The sequence below is a fragment of the Antedon mediterranea genome, chromosome 6 (genome assembly GCF_964355755.1).
Source record: "Antedon mediterranea chromosome 6, ecAntMedi1.1, whole genome shotgun sequence".
Taxonomy (NCBI): Eukaryota; Metazoa; Echinodermata; class Crinoidea; order Comatulida; family Antedonidae; genus Antedon; species Antedon mediterranea.
The window spans coordinates 8,024,576-8,048,462 of NC_092675.1; the positions used below are offsets into that span (position 1 = coordinate 8,024,576).

A 23,887-nucleotide genomic window follows, 5' to 3' on the forward strand; every position below is an offset into this window, starting at 1 on the left:
GATTCAGCGTACGTTTGTGACAGCAAAGGTATACGTACAGCGCATGCTAAACTTTGCAAAAAAGGAAAGTTGTGTTTTGTAACACGACGAGTATCGACGGGAACCGAAAACAAAGAATATTAAACACAAACATATATTTAATAAAGTAAATAAAAATTGTTTTTGTCCAATTTAAAAAACTTATCCTTTATATTATCCTCTTCAAAACGTTTTTCTTTAAATAAGCATGTATTTAGGTTGAAGTTAAATTTTTATTCTATGGATGTATATTTATTTATACTAATGTCGTTATATAGTTTTTTATATAGATTATATTTGTGTACCAAGTATTTTAGCCATGGTTCCTTCTTGGCTATTTAAAGGAAAATAAACCTTATTAGTATTATTTATTCAGGCAAAAGATACATTTTACAAAATATAATACAAATCAACAAATTAAACAAACACAACGAAAAAGAAAATATAAAATCAAAGTCACATAGTCATGCTGCTAGGAAAGCACTAAATGAGCGATAAGAATTATGGAATAAATATAATTGTTTTTATGGGTTGAAAAATTGCAAATTTTCTGGTCTGCCAGCAAACTAGGTCACCACAACACCACATAATATGGAATTAGCGGAATAATCAAGATGGTATAATCTTTGGTAATTTAGCTTTTGAATTGGTAAATAATAAATTCTTAACAGAGATTGCATTCACTTAACGAGGCTTTAGTTAAAATTCAGGGGGAGTCTGCTTATGTTAAACTAACCGATATTTTTTCTGATATAAATATTTTAGTAAATATAGATACTCAACCAACCTCCAAACTAAGAGCCCACCCCAATCACATATAACCCCAACCACCGTTTCCTTTCAAAAAACCCTTCAAATTTAGTAGCATTAAAACAAAATATTTAGTAGCTTTTTAAAATAGATAATCAATACCGGTAGAGTACCCTAGCTGACCCATAATTATTAATTAGCACTCGAGTCATTTTTTACAAATTTAATTATACTATCAGTTCATTGAAAATTAGGCTAAGAATTGTAGTTAACTTTGAGGTCACGTATACGCCGCTTTCAAGAGAGTCTTGACTCGCCGCTTATTTTTGAGGAGTTATTTTCTCTTCTTAATCAATTGTTTACCGACAAGTTGTTTTACAACAATGTAGGATGATAAAATAGACAAAATACCTTGTATATGAAGTATTCTAACAATTCATAATCTTCAAATCTTTTCATTGTTAAGCAAAGTTGTTCAGATAGAATACTGTCTTTATCCATGCAAATTATCAAATTAATCCAGATAAAACGTTGGATTAAAAAACAATGTTTACGTTGCTACGACTGCACAATTGGAGTCTGAAACAATTTTTTCTATAGAATCGGAACGTCAAAGCTTCCTGATAAAAATGGATTATTGGCCTATAGAGAAATATGTGTATATAAATCAATGTTTATTCTGTTCTTGTCATCTTTAACGTTTTGGAACCGGTCGCACTGGTCAGGTCCGCAACGAACTCAAAGGATCATAATGTTAGACAAATCAGTAAAGTGTTTCCTGTGTATATTATTTTTATCGGCTGTATCAGCCCAAGAGGAAGAAGTTGTTGTTTCAGGTAAAGCCTTCATATTGTTTTTTTTTAAATATTTTTTTTACGTTTGTCTACCTGATCAAGTGTTTTTACCCTAAAATTATTCTTTTTTAAACGGGTATATAATACGAATTCTCTTAAGAACCAAATCATTTGGTTTTTCTTCCTATAACAAATTTAGCCACTAAGCTCAGACTTGTTTTGCTTCTTAACCTAACCAATTCCCTGCTTCACTTGATCAAGTTATATAATAGAGATTGTAATCGTTATACCATTCAGTATTGGTAATGTTAGAGAATTACCTGATTTTATATTTATGTCATTTTATAATTTTGTAATTGTATAATAATCATAATTTAAATTACTAAAGGTAGTTTTAGCTAACTAATAGATAGACTATACTATATTATCTCGTCTGTTCCTTTGTGACTATTGTGGAGTTGCTACCATCTATATTCATTCTGTGTGCGATGGGAATGTAAAATAAATCTTAAAACTAAAATATATTATCTTTTCTTACACCCTGGGAATGCTACTTAACCGTACGGTATGACCAAATTATACTGGCGTATTGTTTAATTAAAGTATGCAACTGAATTTACAGTTTTAAGCATATTTAGAATCTGAGAAATCCATATTACACTTATAAGTCGGCCTATAAAAATATATAAATAATTGCACGGAAAGTTCGTAAGAGTACGTTCCTAGAAATTCTGAGGAGAGCCAATTCCAATTGTAAATTGTAACATGCAATTATTAATAGATAGCATATACCGCGGTGATTATTCTTGCATTCCAATTCATGTCGTGGTTTCAAATCATGGTTTCAGGTCAGGTGTGGCACGTGATCAACACACACATATTAAACAGTTTGAAATGTTTACGTTTATTAAAATTGAAAACAAAACAGATAATATACAGAAATACGATTTCAAGAAACTTCAAGTTTCAATAAACATTTATTTAAAGATGGTCATTACAAACAATATATAACAAACAATATTTCAATAAACAATAATCGTAAAATTTGTCTCACAATGACCCCTAAAATAAAAATAATAATAATTACAACAAAAATAAGAAGTTGCCTATTAAAAGAGTGAAATGTAATTTCACTCTTCCCCGATTGAAAGTTACTTAATTAAGTGGTTTGGAATAGATTGCAATTATTTTAGATACGATATTAGGCCTATATACTGAGAAAAAAGGTACATAGTTGTTAATACTGTATGACGTCAGTCAATCGGTTTGTGTATGTAGTGCACACTATGTAAGTGCAATTCAATTGTCATTGTACTTGGGAGTGATATCACTGAGTAATACAACGTTTAAGAGCTGCTTCAGCGTACTTGTCCTCTTTTTAAGCCAACAGTTGTTTGTTTGTATCGAGTGTGCCTTTATATGAATACATACCTGAACTAAACTAGATCTTATTATCATCATATTCATTAGTAAAGCTCCTTAAAGCCACCGTCCCACTCCCATTTAATGAAATAATGATTTAACGATTCTCAAGGAAATTGAATGGAGATGTTAGCTCTGTTACAACATAGGATTAGTTGTAACATCATTGGCTGATAATTGTTCTTGTATATGCCCGGTACATTTAAAAAAAAAGTTTGTGTAAAGCTAGAGAATGGTTGAATCATTTAATGTGTAATAACTGACATTTCAATCGTATAATCGATTTTAACCTTTTATATATTATCGAAAATGTTTATGTACTTTTGCAGAGGAATGGACAATATGGTTTGATAGTGACGATCCAGACGGTACTGGAGATCTTGAATTATTAGATGAATTAAGACAAGTAAGTTCATCGATCATCTCGAAGAAAAAACTGTTTATTATTAGCCGTACATAACACGTGATCACCTTTATGTAAATTAGTTATGCTGCTAGAAATACACTGACTTGTATGCCTATTATAATGAATCATTTTAATCTTTATTTCAGTTAAACCCATTTCTGATTTGTTCATTCCCTTTTGGGATTGAGTGTCAGACTACTTCTAGGCAGCCATTTACAGTCACTGGACAAGACGTGTCGTGTGAGGCATCTAGAGGTCTAGAGTGTCTGAACGCAGATAATCAGCCAGAAAATTGTCTTGATTATCGAGTTCGATTTCGATGCGCAGAACCAATAGGTAAGTGGTTTCTTTTTGCGCTTCAAAAATAGCTTCAAGAATTTATAATCAACAACAATAATCAAATTGTAAATAAGTAATATTAGAAAAACTTGCTGATGCTGAGACTTAGCAATATCTTTATAGGCTTCTAATTTCCTTCAGTTATGTTGTCTTGTTTCTTTGTATACTTTGAGTATATCTAGATTCTGGTTTATTTAATACAATTATGATTTTTTTTTAGATGAATGCGCATCGCAGCCATGTTTGAATGGTGGAACGTGCAATGATCTTGTAAACGAATTTGAATGTGTTTGTGTTACTGGCTATTCAGGATACCGGTGCGAAATTGGTAGGTTCCATTTACAAATCATACAAACATAAATTATAGTGTTAGATAGAGTCTCCAGGACGTTCGTAAATTGAACATGTCTTCTCATCTACGTTGGGGACCGCGACCCCTCCGTTGGAGGTACACGCCCCCTCGGGGGGAAACCATGACGTCGCCACTACCAACGTCAAATGAAATGGACTTCCACTGACATGGTTTATTCAATTTTTAGATACCAACGAGTGCGCATCAGATCCATGTCAAAATAGTGGGACTTGTGTAGATTTTCTTGGATTTTATGTTTGCAATTGTCAACTCGGATATCAAGGAACACACTGTGAAATAGGTAACAGACATTCACTATTATTCATTCATTCATTCAATATTTTATTTCGGAATCTCTGGTCCATAGAAAGTAAAAATTACATATAAATGAAATAAAATAAACAAGACAAATTACTACTACTCATCTCAGGATGGCATTCCACCTGGAGAGCATTTTCGACTTAACTAAGACGTTGCTTTTATTATTATTATATTATTATTTGGGGTAGATATTAGCAAATAGACCTATCAAGATTACATTTGTATTCAGCGTAGACTCAATTCACACTTTTCTGTCATATTGATCGGTCTCTTCTATTGATCGAGTCTGCTGCCAACTATATTACATATTGCTCCAAAATCACCGCCAAAATATAGCACGGATGTTCGCAACCCACTCCACTTTTGTACATCTCATGCATTGTTTGTATACATTGACATACTGTACTACAATCAAACTTGTGTTCACACAGATATTAATGAATGCAGTTCCAATCCATGTATCAACGGAAATTGTTTTAACCTAGTAAATTCATATTTCTGTAGCTGTTTTCAAGGATACACGGGAACAAACTGTCAAATAAGTAAGTGTTTATTTCAGTCGTTTATTGTTTTTACTCTTATTGTTAAAAGTAGCCGATTCTTGGTACTGTGTCTATAATCTGTGACGCATCAAGGGCAAATTATGTGATGCAGTGGCACATATTACGTATATGATAGGTCATACGCCTAACTAATCGATAACCTAATTAATACTTACTTGTTTACTTACTTATTTACTTGTTTCCGGAGCTCAGCTGTGCTGGGTCCGGAGTCGAGGCTAGGCTATGCCTATAAGCCCCTCTTGATAATTACATCAACTCTTGAATATGGCGCTAATTTAAGAGGGTGGTTGGACCATGCCCGTTCAAGACCGGACTTAAATTGATTGGTTGATCTTGAAGCTACTACATCCTCCGATAGCGCCATATGTGATGCTTGTGTCAGACTTAATGCCTCCTGAATACTGTCATATGTGGAAATACAGTAAAGAGAATTGGATGGTTAATGAAAAATATTATATATATAAACAGTGCTTTCGGTGCCGCTTAAATCATCAGTTTTTTTCAATTATATATACACTTTTATTATTTAACATTTCTACTAATAATCATTATTTAAATGTTATAATTAATGTATTATAGATATCAACGAATGCGCCTCCCAGCCTTGTCTAAATGGCGGAACATGTCAGGATGAAGTGAACGGATACCAGTGTGTATGTGTACTTGGGTACACCGGTGTTAATTGTCAAATAAGTAAGTTTTATTTCAATTAAACAAACTTTATCACTATATCCTGTTACCCCAGGTCACCATGAATGTCATAATGTAATTCCATCCTAGTGAGGAGGGGTTTGACCGTTTGACATTCATACTAAACGTTTTGTATGTTTCTTTATTAGATACAAATGAGTGTGTACCTAACCCATGTGTGTTTGGTTCCTGTACTGACTTGAACAACGGCTATTTTTGTTCATGTAACTCCGGTTATACTGGTACCAACTGTGCACAGAGTAAGTAGACATATTCTTTTTATCGTGTTCGCTTAATTCTCACTATCAAAATTCGTCTTTATATTCTTTTAGGACCTGGTTAGTTAATACCTCTCTTAGGTCACGATTTTTTTTGACGAGGCTTAGAGATGTGTTTGGTTATAAATACAAAACTATTTTCACTTTAAACATTGTCTTCAGATATCAACGAGTGTGCCTCATCTCCATGTTTGTTTGGCACATGCGTAGACGAGATAAACGGCTACCGGTGTGATTGTAATCCAGGGTACACAGGCCTAAGATGTGACATAAGTAAGCAAATCATTATTATAAAACATTCATTTAAACATATAAGGCTTCTGACTTCACCACCTTACCACAGTTTTCTTCTTATTTACATACGGTAATATTCTTACTTATTTGTCAACAGATATTAACGAATGTGCACCTAACCCTTGTTTAAACAATGGAAATTGTGTTGATGGCATCAATAGCTTTCTGTGTATCTGTCCATTTGGCTATGCTGGGACAATTTGTCAGGATGGTAAGTGGTAAAATTACAGTATGTAAATGTTTATCTGGTTGCCAGTACAAAGTAAATTTGTAATTTTAAATCAATCGTAAAAAACCTATACTTGGGCCTAAATGGTATTACTGAAAAAAAAATTCAGGATTACACCATTCATTTTTTAAATGTATTTATACAATCCTGAGCTCCAATGTCAATTTCCTATTATTGATATTGAAATATTATTATTAATAATACTATTTTTTATTAGCATTGTTAATTGTATCTATTTGCAGATATTGATGAATGTACAACCAGCCCTTGTTTGAATGGTGCTACTTGCTTTAACTTCGGCGGTGGCTACTTTTGTAGCTGCGTTCCAGGCTACACCGGCACTGATTGTGAAACAGGTACATTTTCGCCTCTAAAGATATTTAATTCACTAGTCTGCGCTGATCTAGTCCATGGAGGCATAACACATTGTCTCTATGTTTGGAAAATAATATAAATATGAAAAGACTAATAGACAGCTCTTGGAAAGTAGACTGCATAGCAATGGCAAGTAAAACAATAATAATTGAACAGAAACAAGTAATAAGCCAAAGTCTTAGATCCACTGAGGACAGATCGTTGCAGCAGACAGAGAATTTAAAATTGGGCAAGCAGGTATTTAATTGACTCATGCGCGTATCACTCTCCACTTCATGTTTCTTTCGATCTAACACGAATATATTTTGTTTTCCTTTTCAGACATCGATGAATGTGCTCAACCACAACCTTGTTTAAATGGTGGAACTTGTAACGATTTAGTAAACTCTTACCAATGTGACTGTCCACCAGGATACGGAGGCATAAATTGTGAAATAAGTAAGTAATATTAATAATTATATACGAGTTCTTGTATAGCGCCGATTCCTACGAATGGATCATTGCTCATGGCACTTTTCAAATGTTAGTTCAGCCACTTTAAGACAGTGTGCATGTGTACTAGTAGGCCTAAACCGGTGTAACTTCCTACTCATCTCGAAAGATGTACTCCACTGGGCCTACGGTTTAAAGTCTTTGAATTGCCACCAGCACCAAGGAGCGAGTGAACCCTGAACCTTTGCCAATTTCAATGCTCTGGAGTACGGATAACGTGCGTAGAAAATGGAAGAAGGAAAAAGCAGCCATAGATTATACACACAAAATTATTATTATTATAATACATCGTTACTCTAAAGTTTTTTTTCCAATGTATTTCTAGATATCAACGAATGCAGTTCAGCTCCTTGTCAAAATGGAGGAAGTTGTTTAGATGGAATCAACCAATACCTATGCGTCTGCGAAATAGGATTCCAAGGCTTCAATTGTGAAATCAGTAAGAACAATTTAAACACATGTAGGCTACTCCACTTGTAAACAAAGCAGTAACATGTAGACGTTATCGACCCATGATCATTTATTTAGTTTTTGGATTATTTTAAAAGTTATATATTCAATTTTAAATAAACTAATGTCTTTTATATGAATGAATGACACATTTTAATGGATTTCAAATCCTCAAATTAATTTGAAGAATGCTTTGCTTGAAGTGCAATGTGTTGTGTTTTGCGCGGTTATTTCTTGCTTTCAGAGTTTCCAATTGAGCTGGTAGCAGATCAATCCTAATAACATTTAAACAAAAAAATGTTTTTTTTTAAAGGATTTTTATAGACTTTTAGACTTTTTAACGTAGAACTATATTGTTAATCAACTGTTGAAGTCTACCTGATGGTATTGTTCCTAGTAGTGGTTTATGATATGATTATACATTTTCTTTAAATAATCGTGTCCATCTAACTTTGCCAATTTAGATATCAATGACTGTCTCCCGAACCCTTGCTTAAACCAAGGCACGTGTATCGACGGTGTTAATACGTACGTCTGTTTATGTATGGCTGGATACACTGGTTTTAACTGTCAAACAGGTAGGTATAATACTATAGATAACACAGTTCATTATACCGATTGTGTGCAGTTTGTAAAGTGAGTGTATTTTACCTGACTTTGTGCATTTTACCGATTGTGTTTATTTTACCGTCCTGATTTTTATATATTACCGATTGTTTGCATTTTACCGACCTTGTACAATTTACCAAATGTGTGTGTTTATAGATTGTTTAATTTACTGATTGTCTGTATTCAACCGAGTGTGTTCATTTTACCGATTGTGTACAGCTTTACCGGTACACTTTGCCGATATCGTTGCACATTTCACTTTGTGGTGGTTTAACGAAAAATGTGTGTTTTTACTTGTTTTTTTTTAACAAGATATTAATGAATGTGCATCGAATCCCTGTCAAAATGGTGGAACCTGTCTTGATGGTGTGAATGGTTTTATCTGTAGATGCATTCCTGGTTACGTTGGTATCAACTGTGAAACAGGTTAGTTATTTTCGAGAAATTTAGAATCAACAACTTATATCAACGTTGGTTTATTCGTGTAGTTATTGTATGTAGGACTAATAACTAAAATGAATCCAATCTCGTAAACGATTATTACAATATTGGATTCTGTTAATTTTTTTTCAGACTTGGATGATTGTGCCTCAAACCCATGTTTAAACGGAGCTACTTGTGTTGATAGAGTAAATTTCTATGAATGTGAATGTGTCATCGGATACGTTGGTAATAGATGTGAAATAAGTAAGTCATCATCATTATATTTACGCTTCCTCGTCGTTAAATAGGCATATCAGAGTACATACATAATTAATGTTAATTGTCATGAAAGAAATTACATTGGGAGCGGAAGATTACCATATATTATCATGTTTTGTTCATTATTACATATTTGCGACACATACAAAAGTAATAAACAAAAACTAATTTGTTATTACAGATTTCAACGATTGTTTCCAAAATCCGTGTCTGAACGGAGGCTTATGCACAGATCTGGTTAATGGATACATCTGCACATGCGTAGCAGGTTACAGTGGTGTTAACTGTCAAACAAGTGAGTTTAACTGAAAGCTTGACAATGGTTATTTTAGGTAGTCAAATTCATAATTTAAAATTTAAAAAATATTATATTTATTACAGATATCGACGACTGTGCATCTAACCCTTGTATTAATGGTGGAACGTGCAATGACGAGGTCAATTTCTTTTTCTGTACATGTCCTTTTGGTTATACAGGAACAGTATGTCAAATTAGTAAGTCAAAATGATTTACAACGATTAGGTTGCTTAAAGCTTAAAGCTAGGAAGCAACACAAGGACGAAACGCAATGCAAAGTGATTTGACCAATCTCAAGCGATGAATTATTGGAACAGTCTAGTCGCGTGTGATTGGTCAACTCGTTTACGTTGCGTCTACGTCCTTGCGTTACGTCCTAATGGACGCAAAGCTTTAATATGCGAGAATACACACTTAAAGTACGACTAATATCATTTGTTTTTATCTTTTTCAATAAAAATAGTAAATACAATTTTGTTTGTATCAACAGATATTAACGAGTGTTCCTCGAACCCCTGCGTCAATGGTGTATGTAATGATTTGGTCGGTGGATATTTCTGTCTGTGTTCTCCAGGTTATACTGGCACAAACTGTGATATAAGTAAGTAATTCGTTGTCGAGTGATCTGCTATTCACCCACAGGTGTATACTTATATAGTCATAAACAGAAACCGATTGGATTAGATACCGTAACAGAAATGTGATATAGGGCCAGCAAGCTAACTTTATGGTTTATAAGATCCTTAAAAATGAATTCATTTATTTTCTAATTACTTATGCAATGCATTGATGTCATCTTTATTAATAATTTTATTTAGATATTAACGAATGTGCATCAAACCCATGTCAGAATGGAGGAACGTGTGTTGATCTCATCAACGGATTCACGTGCACGTGTGTTGCTGGTTACATTGGTACTCTATGTCAAAATGGTATGTGGCACTCACTATTTATATTATATTTATAAATACAATTTTAGCTTTTGTTGTTAAGATGTTTTTGACAGGCTCGCGATCATGGGTTCAATCGTGTCTCATTTATTATTTACAGCAAAAAATAAATCCAATTAAAAATCGTATTCACTTTTTCATACATGCGCTTACAACGGCTATGTAGAAACCACCAGTCAATGAATAAAGCCTATTTTCGATCCACTAGGCGATTTTGTTCGCATGAATCGAAAACGTCAGCTTATAGGAGGCATGCGTAGAGATGGATTTGGAAATGGAAACATGAATACGCCAAGTGGAAAATAAGCTTGACGGCGTAAGGCTATGTCTACACTATCAAACTGGTTTGACACAAAATTGTGATTTACCTAAATATAGTAGAGATATGTTCAAATATATGGTACTGATATGACATCATTATGTCCATATATAGTCACATCACATTTTTGTCACAAAAAGTTTGATAGTGTATACAGAGCTTCAGAACGCATATAAACAAATAACAGAGCTCAAGAAATCATATTAATATCGTAATCTTTCCAGCAAAAAATAGGAACGTAAACTAAACTAGTACCATGATTCTGTTTACAGTAGTTTATCATTAATTTGTATTGTACATTATTTCCAACGTTTACATATTTAAAAATTCACGTCTGGTGTCTTTACACAATTTAATACATGGATTGTTGTGATCCTCGAAAGCTATGTCAAGCTAGCTATGTGCATTCATAATTCTATAATAACTTGATGATTTGTTTAAGCTTTTACACATTATCATTTAATCAATGACAGATTTTGATAACTGTTCACCTAACCCTTGCCTTAACGGAGGAGTATGTGCAGATCTTTTGGGAGGATACATCTGTAGTTGCCAATCCGGCTATACTGGTGGAAATTGTCAAATCAGTAAGTACTGACATGTATAAAAAGCAAAGCAAACGTTTAATGGAGAGTAGGAGGTTTGTATTAATGTAGGCTAGGTAGGTGTTTTCAGACAGCGTCTTGCTGTTGATTTTTTTAGTGCGTTATGTACAAAACAATTTTATCTCTCACTATCTTTTAACTGATCCTTGTGGAAGTCTTTTTTCTACAGATTGTCACCACCTTTTGTCATTTTTAACGTGCCTTATTACAGATACCGATGATTGTTCACCAAACCCATGTGCCAATGGTGTATGTACTGATTTGGTTGGTGGATACATCTGCGTTTGTTCTCCAGGCTACACTGGTATAAACTGTGATATAAGTAAGTAATTCGTTGTCGAGTGATGATCTGCTATTCACCCACAGGGAATTGACACCGATTGAATTAGGTACCGTAACAGAAATGTGATATAGGCCTAGCAAGCTAACTTTATGGTTTATAAGATCCATAAAAATGAATTCATTTATTTTCTAATTACTTATGCAATGCATTAACGTCATCTTTATTAATAATGTTATTTAGATATTAACGAATGTGCATCAATTCCATGTCAGAATGGAGGAACGTGTGTTGATCTCATCAACGGATTCACGTGCACGTGTGTTGCTGGTTACATTGGTACAAACTGTGATATAAGTAAGTACTATGCGAACCTTAAGACATACATCCTGTAGATGTTTGACCTGAATACGCTGCTGGTACATCACCATTAGTTTGCAAAATCCACTTTTCAAATGTCAACCTGCCCCTGTGATTGCCAATTGATTTTTAAATATTCATATAGATTTATTATTCTTTTTCTAATTTGACTTTCATTCTATAAGTAAAATATGCATTTTTACAGTACTTTATCTTATCACCTCTTTTATACTATAATTTACATTTTTATTTTGCCGTTTAGATGCGGATGATTGTTCTCCAAACCCATGTCAAAATGGAGGGCAGTGTACAGACTTTGTCGGTGGTTATTTGTGCACATGCATCGCTGGGTTTATCGGTCAAAACTGTGATACAAGTAAGTCAATACAAAATGTAATAAAGGATCAATCCAATCATAACATCAACGTAGTGTTATTCATCGATAAAATAGCAATGGGTTAAGTGGTTTTATGACGTTTATAATAATAATTTATAATTTTGCTTTATAGATGTCAATGATTGTTCTCCAAACCCATGTTTGAATGGTGGTCAATGTACAGACTTGATTAATGATTATTTTTGCGCATGCCAAATGGGGTATTCAGGGAGGAATTGTGAAACAAGTGAGTATTAGAATATCGTAACCATATAAGGAGTAGAAATAAGTTATGATTTTAACAGAAAAAAATGAGATTCGCCATTTTTCTAGTTTTACTTTCTTCTTGTTGTATTTTTCCTTGAAAACTTCTGCCAATAGAGTACAATAAACGACTTCCTCTACCGACTTTTGTTCCACCACCACCCTCCACTACATCACTACCTGTAACTAACTGTCTTGTTGTTCTAGTTTCTTACTAAACACGTTTTTGTCACCACCTTTTCTACGACCAGTTTTCTTTGTCTAATTTCGAACATCTAATCTATGTCATAATTTGTGAAAATCGAGAATCTGTGCGAACACAGTGTTTTAAAAACTTCGTTATAAATATTTACATGTTTACTTGTTTTTGTTTAGATGTTGACGATTGTTCTGGAAATCCATGTATAAATGGGCAATGTATTGATTTGGTTGGTGGTTATGTTTGTTCTTGTTTCCAGGGCTATACAGGAATCAACTGTGACATAGGTAAGTAAAGTGAGTGGCCGAGTGCGTGGCCGAGCGGTTAAGACAGTGGAACCGTAATTACGTAGTCATAACATCTGCAAGGGTTTGAGGCTCACGCGCTCCATGGTTCTGGTGGTGGAACAAGTCCTCTCGGATCGATATATACAGTTTATTTATTGTTTTACGAAAATCGAATTTACTTTAACAGATATCAATGATTGTTCGCCGAACCCCTGCATCAATGGTGTATGTACTGATTTGGTTAATGGATATTCCTGCGCGTGTTTCACAGGCTACACTGGTACAAACTGTGATATAAGTAAGTATTATGCGAACCTTAAGACATACATCCTGTAGATTTTTGACTTGATTACGCTGCTGGTACATCACCATTAGTTTGCAAAATCCACTTTTCAAATTTCAACCTGCCCCTATGATTGCCATTAAAAAAAAAATATTCATATAGATTTATTAATCTTTTTCTAACTTGACTTTCATTCTATAAGTAAAATATGCATAAGTACAGTACTTTATCTTATCACTTCTTTGATACTATAATTTAAATTGTTTTTTCGCCGTTTAGATGCTGATGATTGTTCTCCAAACCCATGTCAAAATGGAGGGCAGTGTACAGACTTTGTCGGTGGTTATTTGTGCACATGCATCGCTGGGTTTATCGGTCAAAACTGTGATACAAGTAAGTCAATACAAAAAGTAATAAACGATCAATCCAATCGTATACATCGACGTAGTTTTATTCATCGATAAAATAGCAATGGGTTAAGTGGTTTTATGACGTTTATAATAATAATTTATAATTTTGCTTTATAGATGTCAATGATTGTTCTCCAAACCCATGTTTGAATGGTGGTCAATGTACAGACTTGATTAATGATTATTTTTGTTCATGCCAAACGGGGTATTCAGGGAGGAATTGTGAAACAAGTGAGTATTAGAATATCGTAACTATATAAGGAGTAGAAATGAATTATGATTTTAACAGAAAAAAATGAGATTCGCCATTTTTCTAGTTTTACTTTATTCTTCTTGTATTTTTGCTTGAAAACTTCTGCCAATAGAGTACAATAACCGACTTCCTCTACCGACTTTTGTTCCACCACCACCCTCCTCTACATCACTACCTGTAACTAACTGTCTTGTTTTTCTAGTTTCTTACTAAACACGTTTTTGTCACCACCTCTGCGACCAGTTTTCTTTGTCTAATTTCGAACATCTAATCTTTATCACAATTTGTGAAAATCAAGAATCTGTGCGAACACAGTGTTTCAAAAACTTCGTTATAAATTTTTACATGGTTACTTGTTTTTTTGTTAGATGTTGACGATTGTTCTGGAAATCCATGTATAAATGGGCAATGTATTGATTTGGTTGGTGGCTATGTTTGTTCTTGTTTCCAGGGCTATACAGGAATCAACTGTGACATAGGTAAGTAAAGTGAGTGGCCGTGTGAGTGGCCGAGCGGTTAAGACAGTGGAACCGTAATTACGTAGTCATAACATCTGCAAGGGTTTGAGGCTCACGCGCTCCATGGTTCTGGTGGTGTAACAAGTCTTCTCGGATTGATATATACAGTTTATTTATTGTTTTATGAAAATCGAATTTACTTTCACAGATATCAATGATTGTTCGCCGAACCCCTGCATCAATGGTGCATGTACTGATTTGGTTAATGGATATTCCTGCGCGTGTTTCACAGGCTACACTGGTACAAACTGTGATATTAGTAAGTATTATGCAAACCTTAAGACACACATCCTGCAGATTTTTTACTTGATTACGCTGCTGGTACATCACCATTAGTTTGCAAAATCCACTTTTCAAATTTCAACCTGCCCATGTGATTGCCATTTAAAAAATATATTCATATTTATAGATTTATTATTCTTTTTCTAACTTGACTTTCGTTCTATAAGTAAAATATGCACAAGTACAGTACTTTATCTTATCACCTCTTTTATATAATCTAAATTGTTGTTTCGCTGTTTAGATGCTGATGATTGTTCTCCAAACCCATGTCAAAATGGAGGGCAGTGTACAGACTTTGTCGGTGGTTATTTGTGCACATGCATCGCTGGGTTTATCGGTCAAAACTGTGATACAAGTAAGTCAATACAAAATGTAATAAAGGATCAATCCAATCATAACATCAACGTAGTTTTATTCATCGATAAAATAGCAATGGGTTAAGTAGTTTTATGACGTTTATAATAATAATTTATAATTTTGCTTTATAGATGTCAATGATTGTTCTCCAAACCCATGTTTGAATGGTGGGCAATGTACAGACTTGATTAATGATTATTTTTGTTCATGCCAAACGGGGTATTCAGGGAGGAATTGTGAAACAAGTGAGTATTAGAATATCGTAACCATATAAGGAGTAGAAATAAGTCATGATTTTAACAGAAGAAAATGAGATTCGCCATTTTTATAGTTTTACTTTCTTCTTGTTGTATTTCTCCTTGAAAACTTCTGCCAATAGAGTACAATAACCGACTTTCTCTACCGACTTTTGTTCCACCACCACCCTCCTCTACATCACTACCTGTAACTAACTGTCTTGTTTCTTGTATTCTAGTTTCTTACTAAACACGTTTTTGTCACAACCTTTTCTACGACGAGTTTTCTTTTTCTAATTTCGAACTTCTAATCTTTATCACAATTTGTGAAAATCAAGAATCTGTGCGAACACAGTGTTTCAAAAACTTCGTTATAAATTTTTACATGGTTACTTGTTTTTTTGTTAGATGTTGACGATTGTTCTGGAAATCCATGTATAAATGGGCAATGTATTGATTTGGTTGGTGGCTATGTTTGTTCTTGTTTCCAGGGCTATACAGGAATCAACTGTGACATAGGTAAGTAAAGTGAGTGGCCGTGTGAGTGGCCGAGCGGTTAAGACAGTGGAACCGTAATTACGTAGTCATAACATCTGCAAGGGTTTGAGGCTCACGCGCTCCATGGTTCTGGTGGTGTAACAAGTCTTCTCGGATTGATATATACAGTTTATTTATTGTTTTATGAAAATCGAATTTACTTTCACAGATATCAATGATTGTTCGCCGAACCCCTGCATCAATGGTGCATGTACTGATTTGGTTAATGGATATTCCTGCGCGTGTTTCACAGGCTACACTGGTACAAACTGTGATATTAGTAAGTATTATGCAAACCTTAAGACACACATCCTGCAGATTTTTGGCTTGATTACGCTGCTGGTACATCACCATTAGTTTGCAAAATCCACTTTTCAAATTTCAACCTGCCCCTGTGATTGCCATTTGAAAAAAAATATTCATATAGATTTATTATTCTTTTTCTAACTTGACTTTCATTCTATAAGTAAAATATGCACAAGTACAGTACTTTATCTTATCACCTCTTTTATACTATAATCTAAATTGTTGTTTCGCTGTTTAGATGCTGATGATTGTTCTCCAAACCCATGTCAAAATGGAGGGCAGTGTACAGACTTTGTCGGTGGTTATTTGTGCACATGCATCGCTGGGTTTATCGGTCAAAACTGTGATACAAGTAAGTCAATACAAAAAGTAATAAAGGATCAATCCAATCATAACATCGACGTAGTTTTATTCATCGATAAAATAGCAATTGGTTAAGTAGTTTTATGACGTTTATAATAATAATTTATAATTTTGCTTTATAGATGTCAATGATTGTTCTCCAAACCCATGTTTGAATGGTGGGCAATGTACAGACTTGATTAATGATTATTTTTGTTCATGCCAAACGGGGTATTCAGGGAGGAATTGTGAAACAAGTGAGTATTAGAATATCGTAACCATATAAGGAGTAGAAATAAGTCATGATTTTAACAGAAGAAAATGAGATTCGCCATTTTTATAGTTTTACTTTCTTCTTGTTGTATTTTTCCTTGAAAACTTCTGCCAATAGAGTACAATAACCGACTTTCTCTACCGACTTTTGTTCCACCACCACCCTCCTCTACATCACTACCTGTAACTAACTGTCTTGTTTCTTGTTTCTTACTAAACACGTTTTTGTCACCACCTTTTCTACGATGAGTTTTCTTTGTCTAATTTCGAATATCTAATCTTTATCACAATTTGTGAAAATCAAGAATCTGTGCGAACACACAGTGTTTCAGAAACTTTGCTATAAATATTTACATGGTTACTTGTTGTTTTTGTTTAGATGATGACGATTGTTCTGGAAATCCATGTGTAAATGGGCAATGTTTTGATTTGGTTGGTGGTTATGTTTGTTCTTGTTTCCAGGGTTATACAGGAATCAACTGTGACATAGGTAAGTAAAGTGAGTGCCCGAGTTGAGAGGCCGAGTGGTTAACACAGTGGAACCGTAATTACGGCAAGTGTTCGAGGCTCTCTCGCTCCATTGTTCTGGTGGTAGAACGAGTCTTCTCGTATAAGGACTATAAACCACTGTACACATAGCTCATGTACACTTTACAGACCCTAGTACATCTTTAGTGTTACCCCGGTGTACTAGTCCACATAAACACAGCCACTGTGCAATTGGGACTGGACCATTTTAGAGGTATTTACCATCTGTTGGCCCAGATCCTTCACTAACAGAGTTAGTAAAAAGTTAATAAATAATAAATAATAAACATATTTAGTCTCCATCAATTACATTTCGCATTATTTATACATTTATTTATCCATTTACTTATTTATTCTCCTCCCTTGTTCTTTTAGACATCAATGAATGTGCTAGCTTCCCCTGCCTTAATGGAGGAGCATGTATTGACGAAATAAACAGATACACTTGCATTTGTTTAGGAGGAACATCTGGAGTGAACTGCGAAAATGGTAAGATATACCTTTTCTTCCATTTCATAATGAAAGAAATATTAAAATTACAGCGACAGATTTGACAAAACACAATATACTCATTTGAAAGATTTTAAATAATACTAAATAATAAACACGCAGTAATTTATGCGCTCAAAAACTGGGTGAAATATTGGTTAACTAAACACAACATAGGGCGATAAGCAAGATAAAGATGTTGATAAGATTAAAGTATTTATGTTGTTACAAATATATCTATTTTTCTGAAACTAACGCCCAACAATTCAGGACGATAATTTAAAAATTGAGAATGCTATTGTGAGAACAAACAAATATAACACAAAAACAGTACTATATATTTTTAAAATGAAGACTGTAATCACACATTCAATCAACGTGCTTTGACCGATGTAGACAAATCAAATTATTTTTAATTTATTATTTTGAACTTGAAGAGAAATGTTGATTGATTGAGATGCAAAACATTTACGTTAAATATGACAATACTTGTTTGATAGATGACAGTTGTGACGGTGATCCGTGTGATAACGGTGGTACATGCATAAACATTTCTGGCGCAGGACTCTTCTTCTGTCAGTGTATCCCTGGATATACTGGACCAAGATGCGAGGTTAACATTGATGAATGTGCCTCAGACCCGTGTCAAAATAATGGTCTTTGTATTGATCTGGTTAATGGATATTTCTGTAGCTGCACCGTAGACTATACTGGAACAGTCTGTGAGATAGGTAACTATACGCTTGTTTCACACTAAAAAGTTATTTCGTCAATCACAAGCGTCTCTTTCTTTACTTTACTTTAAAGCTCTGTCTTTACTATCAAAACAATGTGGTCTGCCCATATATGGCCACGACGATGTTATATCACTACCATATTTTGGCACATCACACTTTTTTGTTAAACTAGTTTGATAGTGTAGACAGAGCTTTAGGCTTTAAAATGCACTGATGTACTAAAGCCTTGTCTACACTATCAAACTTAATGTGACATAGGTAACAATGTGATGTGCCCATATGCTGTATGGACATGATAATGACATATCACTGCCATATTTAAGCATATCACTACCATATTTGGGCACAACACACGTTTTTTGTCAAACTAATTTGATAGTGTGACTATTTAGGCCTTTGTGCGTTTTTTGTGTAATTTAAACGTTGAATATGTTACACATTGGTTAAAAATCAAAGGACTCTAAAGTTAACGTCAAACGTATTATTGATTATTATATTACTTATTACTTTTTTTTATTTTTAAATAACTACAATTTTATTTATTTTAGGAGTTGATGCGTGCCAAAGTAATCCGTGTAACAATGGTGCCGATTGTTTTGATTTAACAATCGGATATTTCTGTCGCTGTCTAACGGGATACATTGGTTTCAACTGTGAAATCAACGATAATGATTGTGATCCTAACCCTTGTCTGAACGGAGGAACCTGTTTAGATGGCGTTAATGCTTGTCTATGTCCTTCTGGTTATACTGGACAGTTTTGTGAAATCCGTAAGTATTATTCAAAACCACCACCAATTTAACTAATGATAGACGTCAAGGAGGTCACCACAAGTGGAGCCTCGGTCTGGTCTCTTAGAGTGGATGTTCTGATTCTTAGCATACTGCCAAACATATCAAAATCGATATTTTGTAGATAATCTCCTTTCTTTGTGAACAGTAGGCTACAATGATAAACAAACCAGTCTCGTTATCCTGTATGAATATGTTGTTTTTATTATACCACCGAAAACTATGTCCGTCTAGTTCTGGTGCAGCAGCAATCAATGTGAAGACAAATGCATGATGATAACATAAATAAATGTGAAACAGTTTCTTCCAAAAGTAGGCCTAAATTTTAAAATCTTAAAATTTCATATGTATGCTTCTGAGTTTTTCACAAAACAATTTCTTTTCTTAAAACTTATTATTATTATAGTTATTGACCCCTGTGCCTCTCAACCGTGCCAAAACGGTGGAACATGTCAACGTCTTGGTTCCACTTCAAATTTCGTTTGTATCTGTACAAGTCAGTATACAGGACCAACATGTGAAACTTTCATCCCAGGAGGTATGTAAGCCTACATAGATGGTTAAACATAAACATATTTAAGCCTATTAGACCTTTAATCAATATTGATACATTTATGTGTCAACTAAGCCGATAGTAGAAAAAATGTTTATTTATAATCTGATAATTAACGTATTCTTTTTTAGGAGGAAATCCTTGTAACTCACAACCTTGTGCAAATGGTGGTACGTGTGTTCAGACCGTTGAGGGTGGTTTCAAATGTATTTGTCAAGGATACGGATTTGATTTCTACTGTAATGTCAGTAAGTGTAACTGTTTTAAAAACTTTCTTGCAAAGTTGTGGTATACATTTATATTATTATATATAAGTTTGAGCACACCGTATACATTTTAGTAAACTCGAACACATGATGGTTATTGTTACGAGTTTCATCACTTTACATTCAGATGACAATGTTAGATTGATCTGAATTATTATATTTGTACTTCTTACTTTTCAGATCCCGATCTACTGTGTTATCAGAGAGCGGATGGAAATTATGCTCATCCAACAAACTGTTCTGTAATCGTGGCCTGTGTAAGCGGTATTCCGATATTTATTACGTGTCCACAAGGATTGGCGTACAATGAGACTGCCGATATTTGTGATCGACCAGAAAACGTACCTGGGTGCGGTGGTACTGGAACCGGTACCCCATGTTCTGGACGAGCAGATGGCAACTACGCTATCCCAGGAGCGTGTAATAATTTCTTACAATGTGTTGCAGGCATAGACTATATTGCACAATGTGCCCCAGGTTTGGCTTACGATGAAATTGAAGATGCATGTGTTCAACCGTCTTTGGTTCCAGGCTGTGCTGGTACAGGCGTTGTAACACCTGGTGATTTCTGTTCAGGACGTCCAGATGGATTATACCCTAACGTAGATGATTGTCAATCATTCTTCCAATGCAGTAATGGCAATACTTTCGTGTTGCTATGTGGCGAGAATTTGGTGTACAACCCCATTGAGGAACAATGTGATAGTCCTATAAATGTACCAGGTTGTGAGGATTTCACTGGTGCAGATAATGAGTGTCGAGGACGTGACGATGGCTTTTATTCTGTTCAAGGAAACTGTAGTGCAATTCTTACATGTTCTGGTGGCACTCCCATTTACCTTGTCTGTCCAAATGGTCTTGCATTCAACGATACCACTGACATGTGTGAAAGTCCTCAAAATGTTGACGGATGCCAAGGAACCGTTGGTGGAGACTTCTGCAGTGTTCTTCCAGATGGAAATTATCCATTGTCGTGTATATCATATTATACGTGCGTATCCGGAACATCAATCATACAATCTTGTCAAGCCGGATTAGCTTACAACCCAATTGAAGATATTTGCGATTACCCACAGAACGTGGCAGGATGTACTAATGTTGGTGGTGATCCAGCTTGTTTTAATCGAGAAGATGGCAACTATGCTGTTTCTGGAAATTGTAGTGCCATCTTGAGTTGTGTTGGTGGATTCCCATTCTACCAAGTGTGTCCACAAGGAACAGTTTTTAACGAGACTGCCAATATTTGCGACCAGCCATCGAATGTTCCAGGATGTAACGTATTTCAATCTGGTATCTGTGGAAACCGCCCTGATGGCAACATTCCTAACCCATCTAGTTGTAGATCATTCTACTCGTGTATTGCCGGCCAAGAAACTATTTTATTCTGCCCATCTGGTCTAGTTTATAATCCACTTACAATGGAATGTGACTTTTCATCAAATGTGCCTGGATGTCAGCTTCCTACTACAGGAGATTGTTCTGGGCTACTAGACGGTAATTATGCTGTTCCTGGAAACTGTAGTGCAATTCTCTCTTGTACAGGGGGCGTATCAACATACCAGGTATGTCCAACTGGATTATCCTTTAACCAAACTGGTAATAGGTGCGACCGCAATGTTCCAGGTTGTGCCGGTGGTGGAAGTGGTTTCTGTGCAGGTCTCCCTGATGGAAATTATATTAATCCAAACAATTGTAGTCAGTTTATCTCCTGTGTAGGAGGTAACCCAATTGTACAATCCTGTCCAGCTGGCCTAGGCTTCAACGTTACTGGTAACAGGTGTGATGTAGGTGTCCCTGGATGTTCTGTAGGAGGCCAAGGTTTCTGTACGTCACGTGAAGACGGTAATTACGCTAACCCAATTGATTGCAATAGCTACTACGCATGTAGTGGAGGAGTAACAATAGAACTTGCATGCCCAGAAAGCTTGGCATTTAATGAAGCCGACAATGAATGTCAGCAGCCTGGAAATGTACCTGGATGCTCTGGTGATGTTGGTCCACCAGTAACGTGTACTGGTCGAACAGATGGATTTTACGCTGATGCTTCTAATTGTAACAGCTTTTATAGATGTGAAGGAGGTGCTATTGTTTCTTTCCATTCATGTAACCCAGGATTATATTTTAATGCTGAATTCCGTACCTGTGACCTACCAGAGAATGTGCCAAATTGTGGTGGTGGTGGAGGAGGAGGAGGATTTTGTTCAGCTAGACCTGATGGCAATTACCGAGATCCTCAATTATGTAACCAGTACATTGCCTGCTCTGGAGGCTCGCAAGTAGCAACATTGACTTGTCAAGGAAATTTAGTCTTCAATGAAATTGATAATCAATGTGACTTTGCTCAAAATGTTCCTGGTTGTGAAGATTTTGTCGGTGGCGGTGGAGATCCAGAATGTAATAACCTTCCAGACGGCAACTATGCAGTTGCAAACAACTGCACTGCTATATTGTCCTGCAGTGGAGGTTTTGCTGCTACTCTAGTCTGCCCCGGTGGTACAGCCTACAATAGTGTAAATGACACTTGTGATTTGCCTTCCAATGTTCCTGGATGTGAGCTTTCAGGTGGGTCAGCATTCTGCTCGGGTCTTCAAAATGGTAACTATCCAAACCCCTCTAGCTGTGGTTCCTATTATGCTTGTAGTGGTGGACAAGCTCAATTGCTTTTATGCCCAGACGGACTCGCCTTCAATTCGCAAGAGAATAGATGCGACTTTCCATCGACTGTGCCAGGTTGTTCAGGAGATCGTGGAGACGGTGATGGTAGCGGCGCTTGTTCAAATATACCTGACGGCAACTACCGCGTACCTCAAAATTGTAGTATATTTGCTGCTTGTGCTGGAGGTCTTGCTACATTCTTGTCATGTCCACCAGGTCTTGTATTTAACCAAACCGGAAACCTATGTGATAACCCAGCTAATGTTCCAGAATGTTCAGGATTCTTCCCAGGCAGTGGATTCTGTGCTGGGCTTCCTGACGGAAATTACCCTGACGCTGCTGACTGCTCTCAGTACTACGCATGTTCCGGTGGAGTAACTACATCACTCGAATGTCCAGCTGGACTTGGATATAATCCAGCCATAGACCAATGTGATCTTAGAGGAAACGTGGACAATTGTGTCGCACCTCTTCCTGATCTATGTGAAGAAGGACAGAGCGGACATTTTGCCGATTCTACAGATTGTAGAAAATACTACATCTGTACAGATGGCCAGCTTGGAAGCTTCACGTGTCCACCGCAGCGTGCATTTGATCCGGTCACGTGTTCATGTGTAGATTTTACTCTCGTTCCTTATTGTTAATATCGTTAGATAGTTATGGAGTTTATGTAATGTTCACGAAGATAATGTTAGTGTTCACAGCTTTTAATAAAGAAGGCCATGATGGTGACGGTATAGAATGACAATTCAGTTATAACTCTAATATTTTATTTAATGGCGTTTGTATTTTTATTTAATGGCTACAGTAATTATATTTAATGGTTTGCTATTTGTTATATTTATTTTTGTTTGGTATCCGGTAGTCTATTGAACTGTGTTTTATGGCTATTATAAAGTGTGCTGCTGTGATTTATCGCAGTCTAATTTGATTATTGGTGCTATATATAGTTTAAATGTTTTCCTTTACTTTCTAGACTATACCGTGTAAATTTCCTGATTAGGCTACTTCCATTGCTTCGGGATATTTATTTCAATATTATTATTTTT

At 35.3% G+C, this 23,887-nt stretch overlaps 1 protein-coding gene across 1 annotated transcript; it reads left to right on the top strand.

Annotated features, from left to right (window-relative positions):
• Nucleotides 1-1,519: 1,519 nt before the first annotated feature.
• LOC140051958 (uncharacterized) lies at nt 1,520-23,482 on the top strand. The gene is made up of 43 exons (XM_072097315.1): nt 1,520-1,604; nt 3,314-3,390; nt 3,537-3,726; nt 3,950-4,057; nt 4,269-4,382; nt 4,834-4,944; nt 5,545-5,658; nt 5,805-5,915; nt 6,096-6,206; nt 6,325-6,438; nt 6,699-6,812; nt 7,153-7,269; nt 7,649-7,762; nt 8,238-8,351; nt 8,695-8,808; nt 8,956-9,069; nt 9,266-9,379; nt 9,466-9,579; nt 9,873-9,983; nt 10,201-10,314; nt 11,125-11,238; nt 11,468-11,578; nt 11,780-11,893; nt 12,159-12,272; nt 12,406-12,519; nt 12,912-13,022; nt 13,210-13,320; nt 13,585-13,698; nt 13,833-13,946; nt 14,325-14,447; nt 14,635-14,745; nt 15,010-15,123; nt 15,257-15,370; nt 15,770-15,880; nt 16,068-16,178; nt 16,443-16,556; nt 16,690-16,803; nt 17,723-17,836; nt 18,337-18,567; nt 19,122-19,343; nt 19,771-19,902; nt 20,049-20,165; nt 20,364-23,482. The coding sequence occupies exons 1-43, from the start codon at nt 1,520-1,522 to the stop codon at nt 23,480-23,482; spliced, it is 8,139 nt and encodes a 2,712-aa protein (XP_071953416.1).
• The last annotated feature ends 405 nt before the right edge of the window (nt 23,483-23,887 follow it).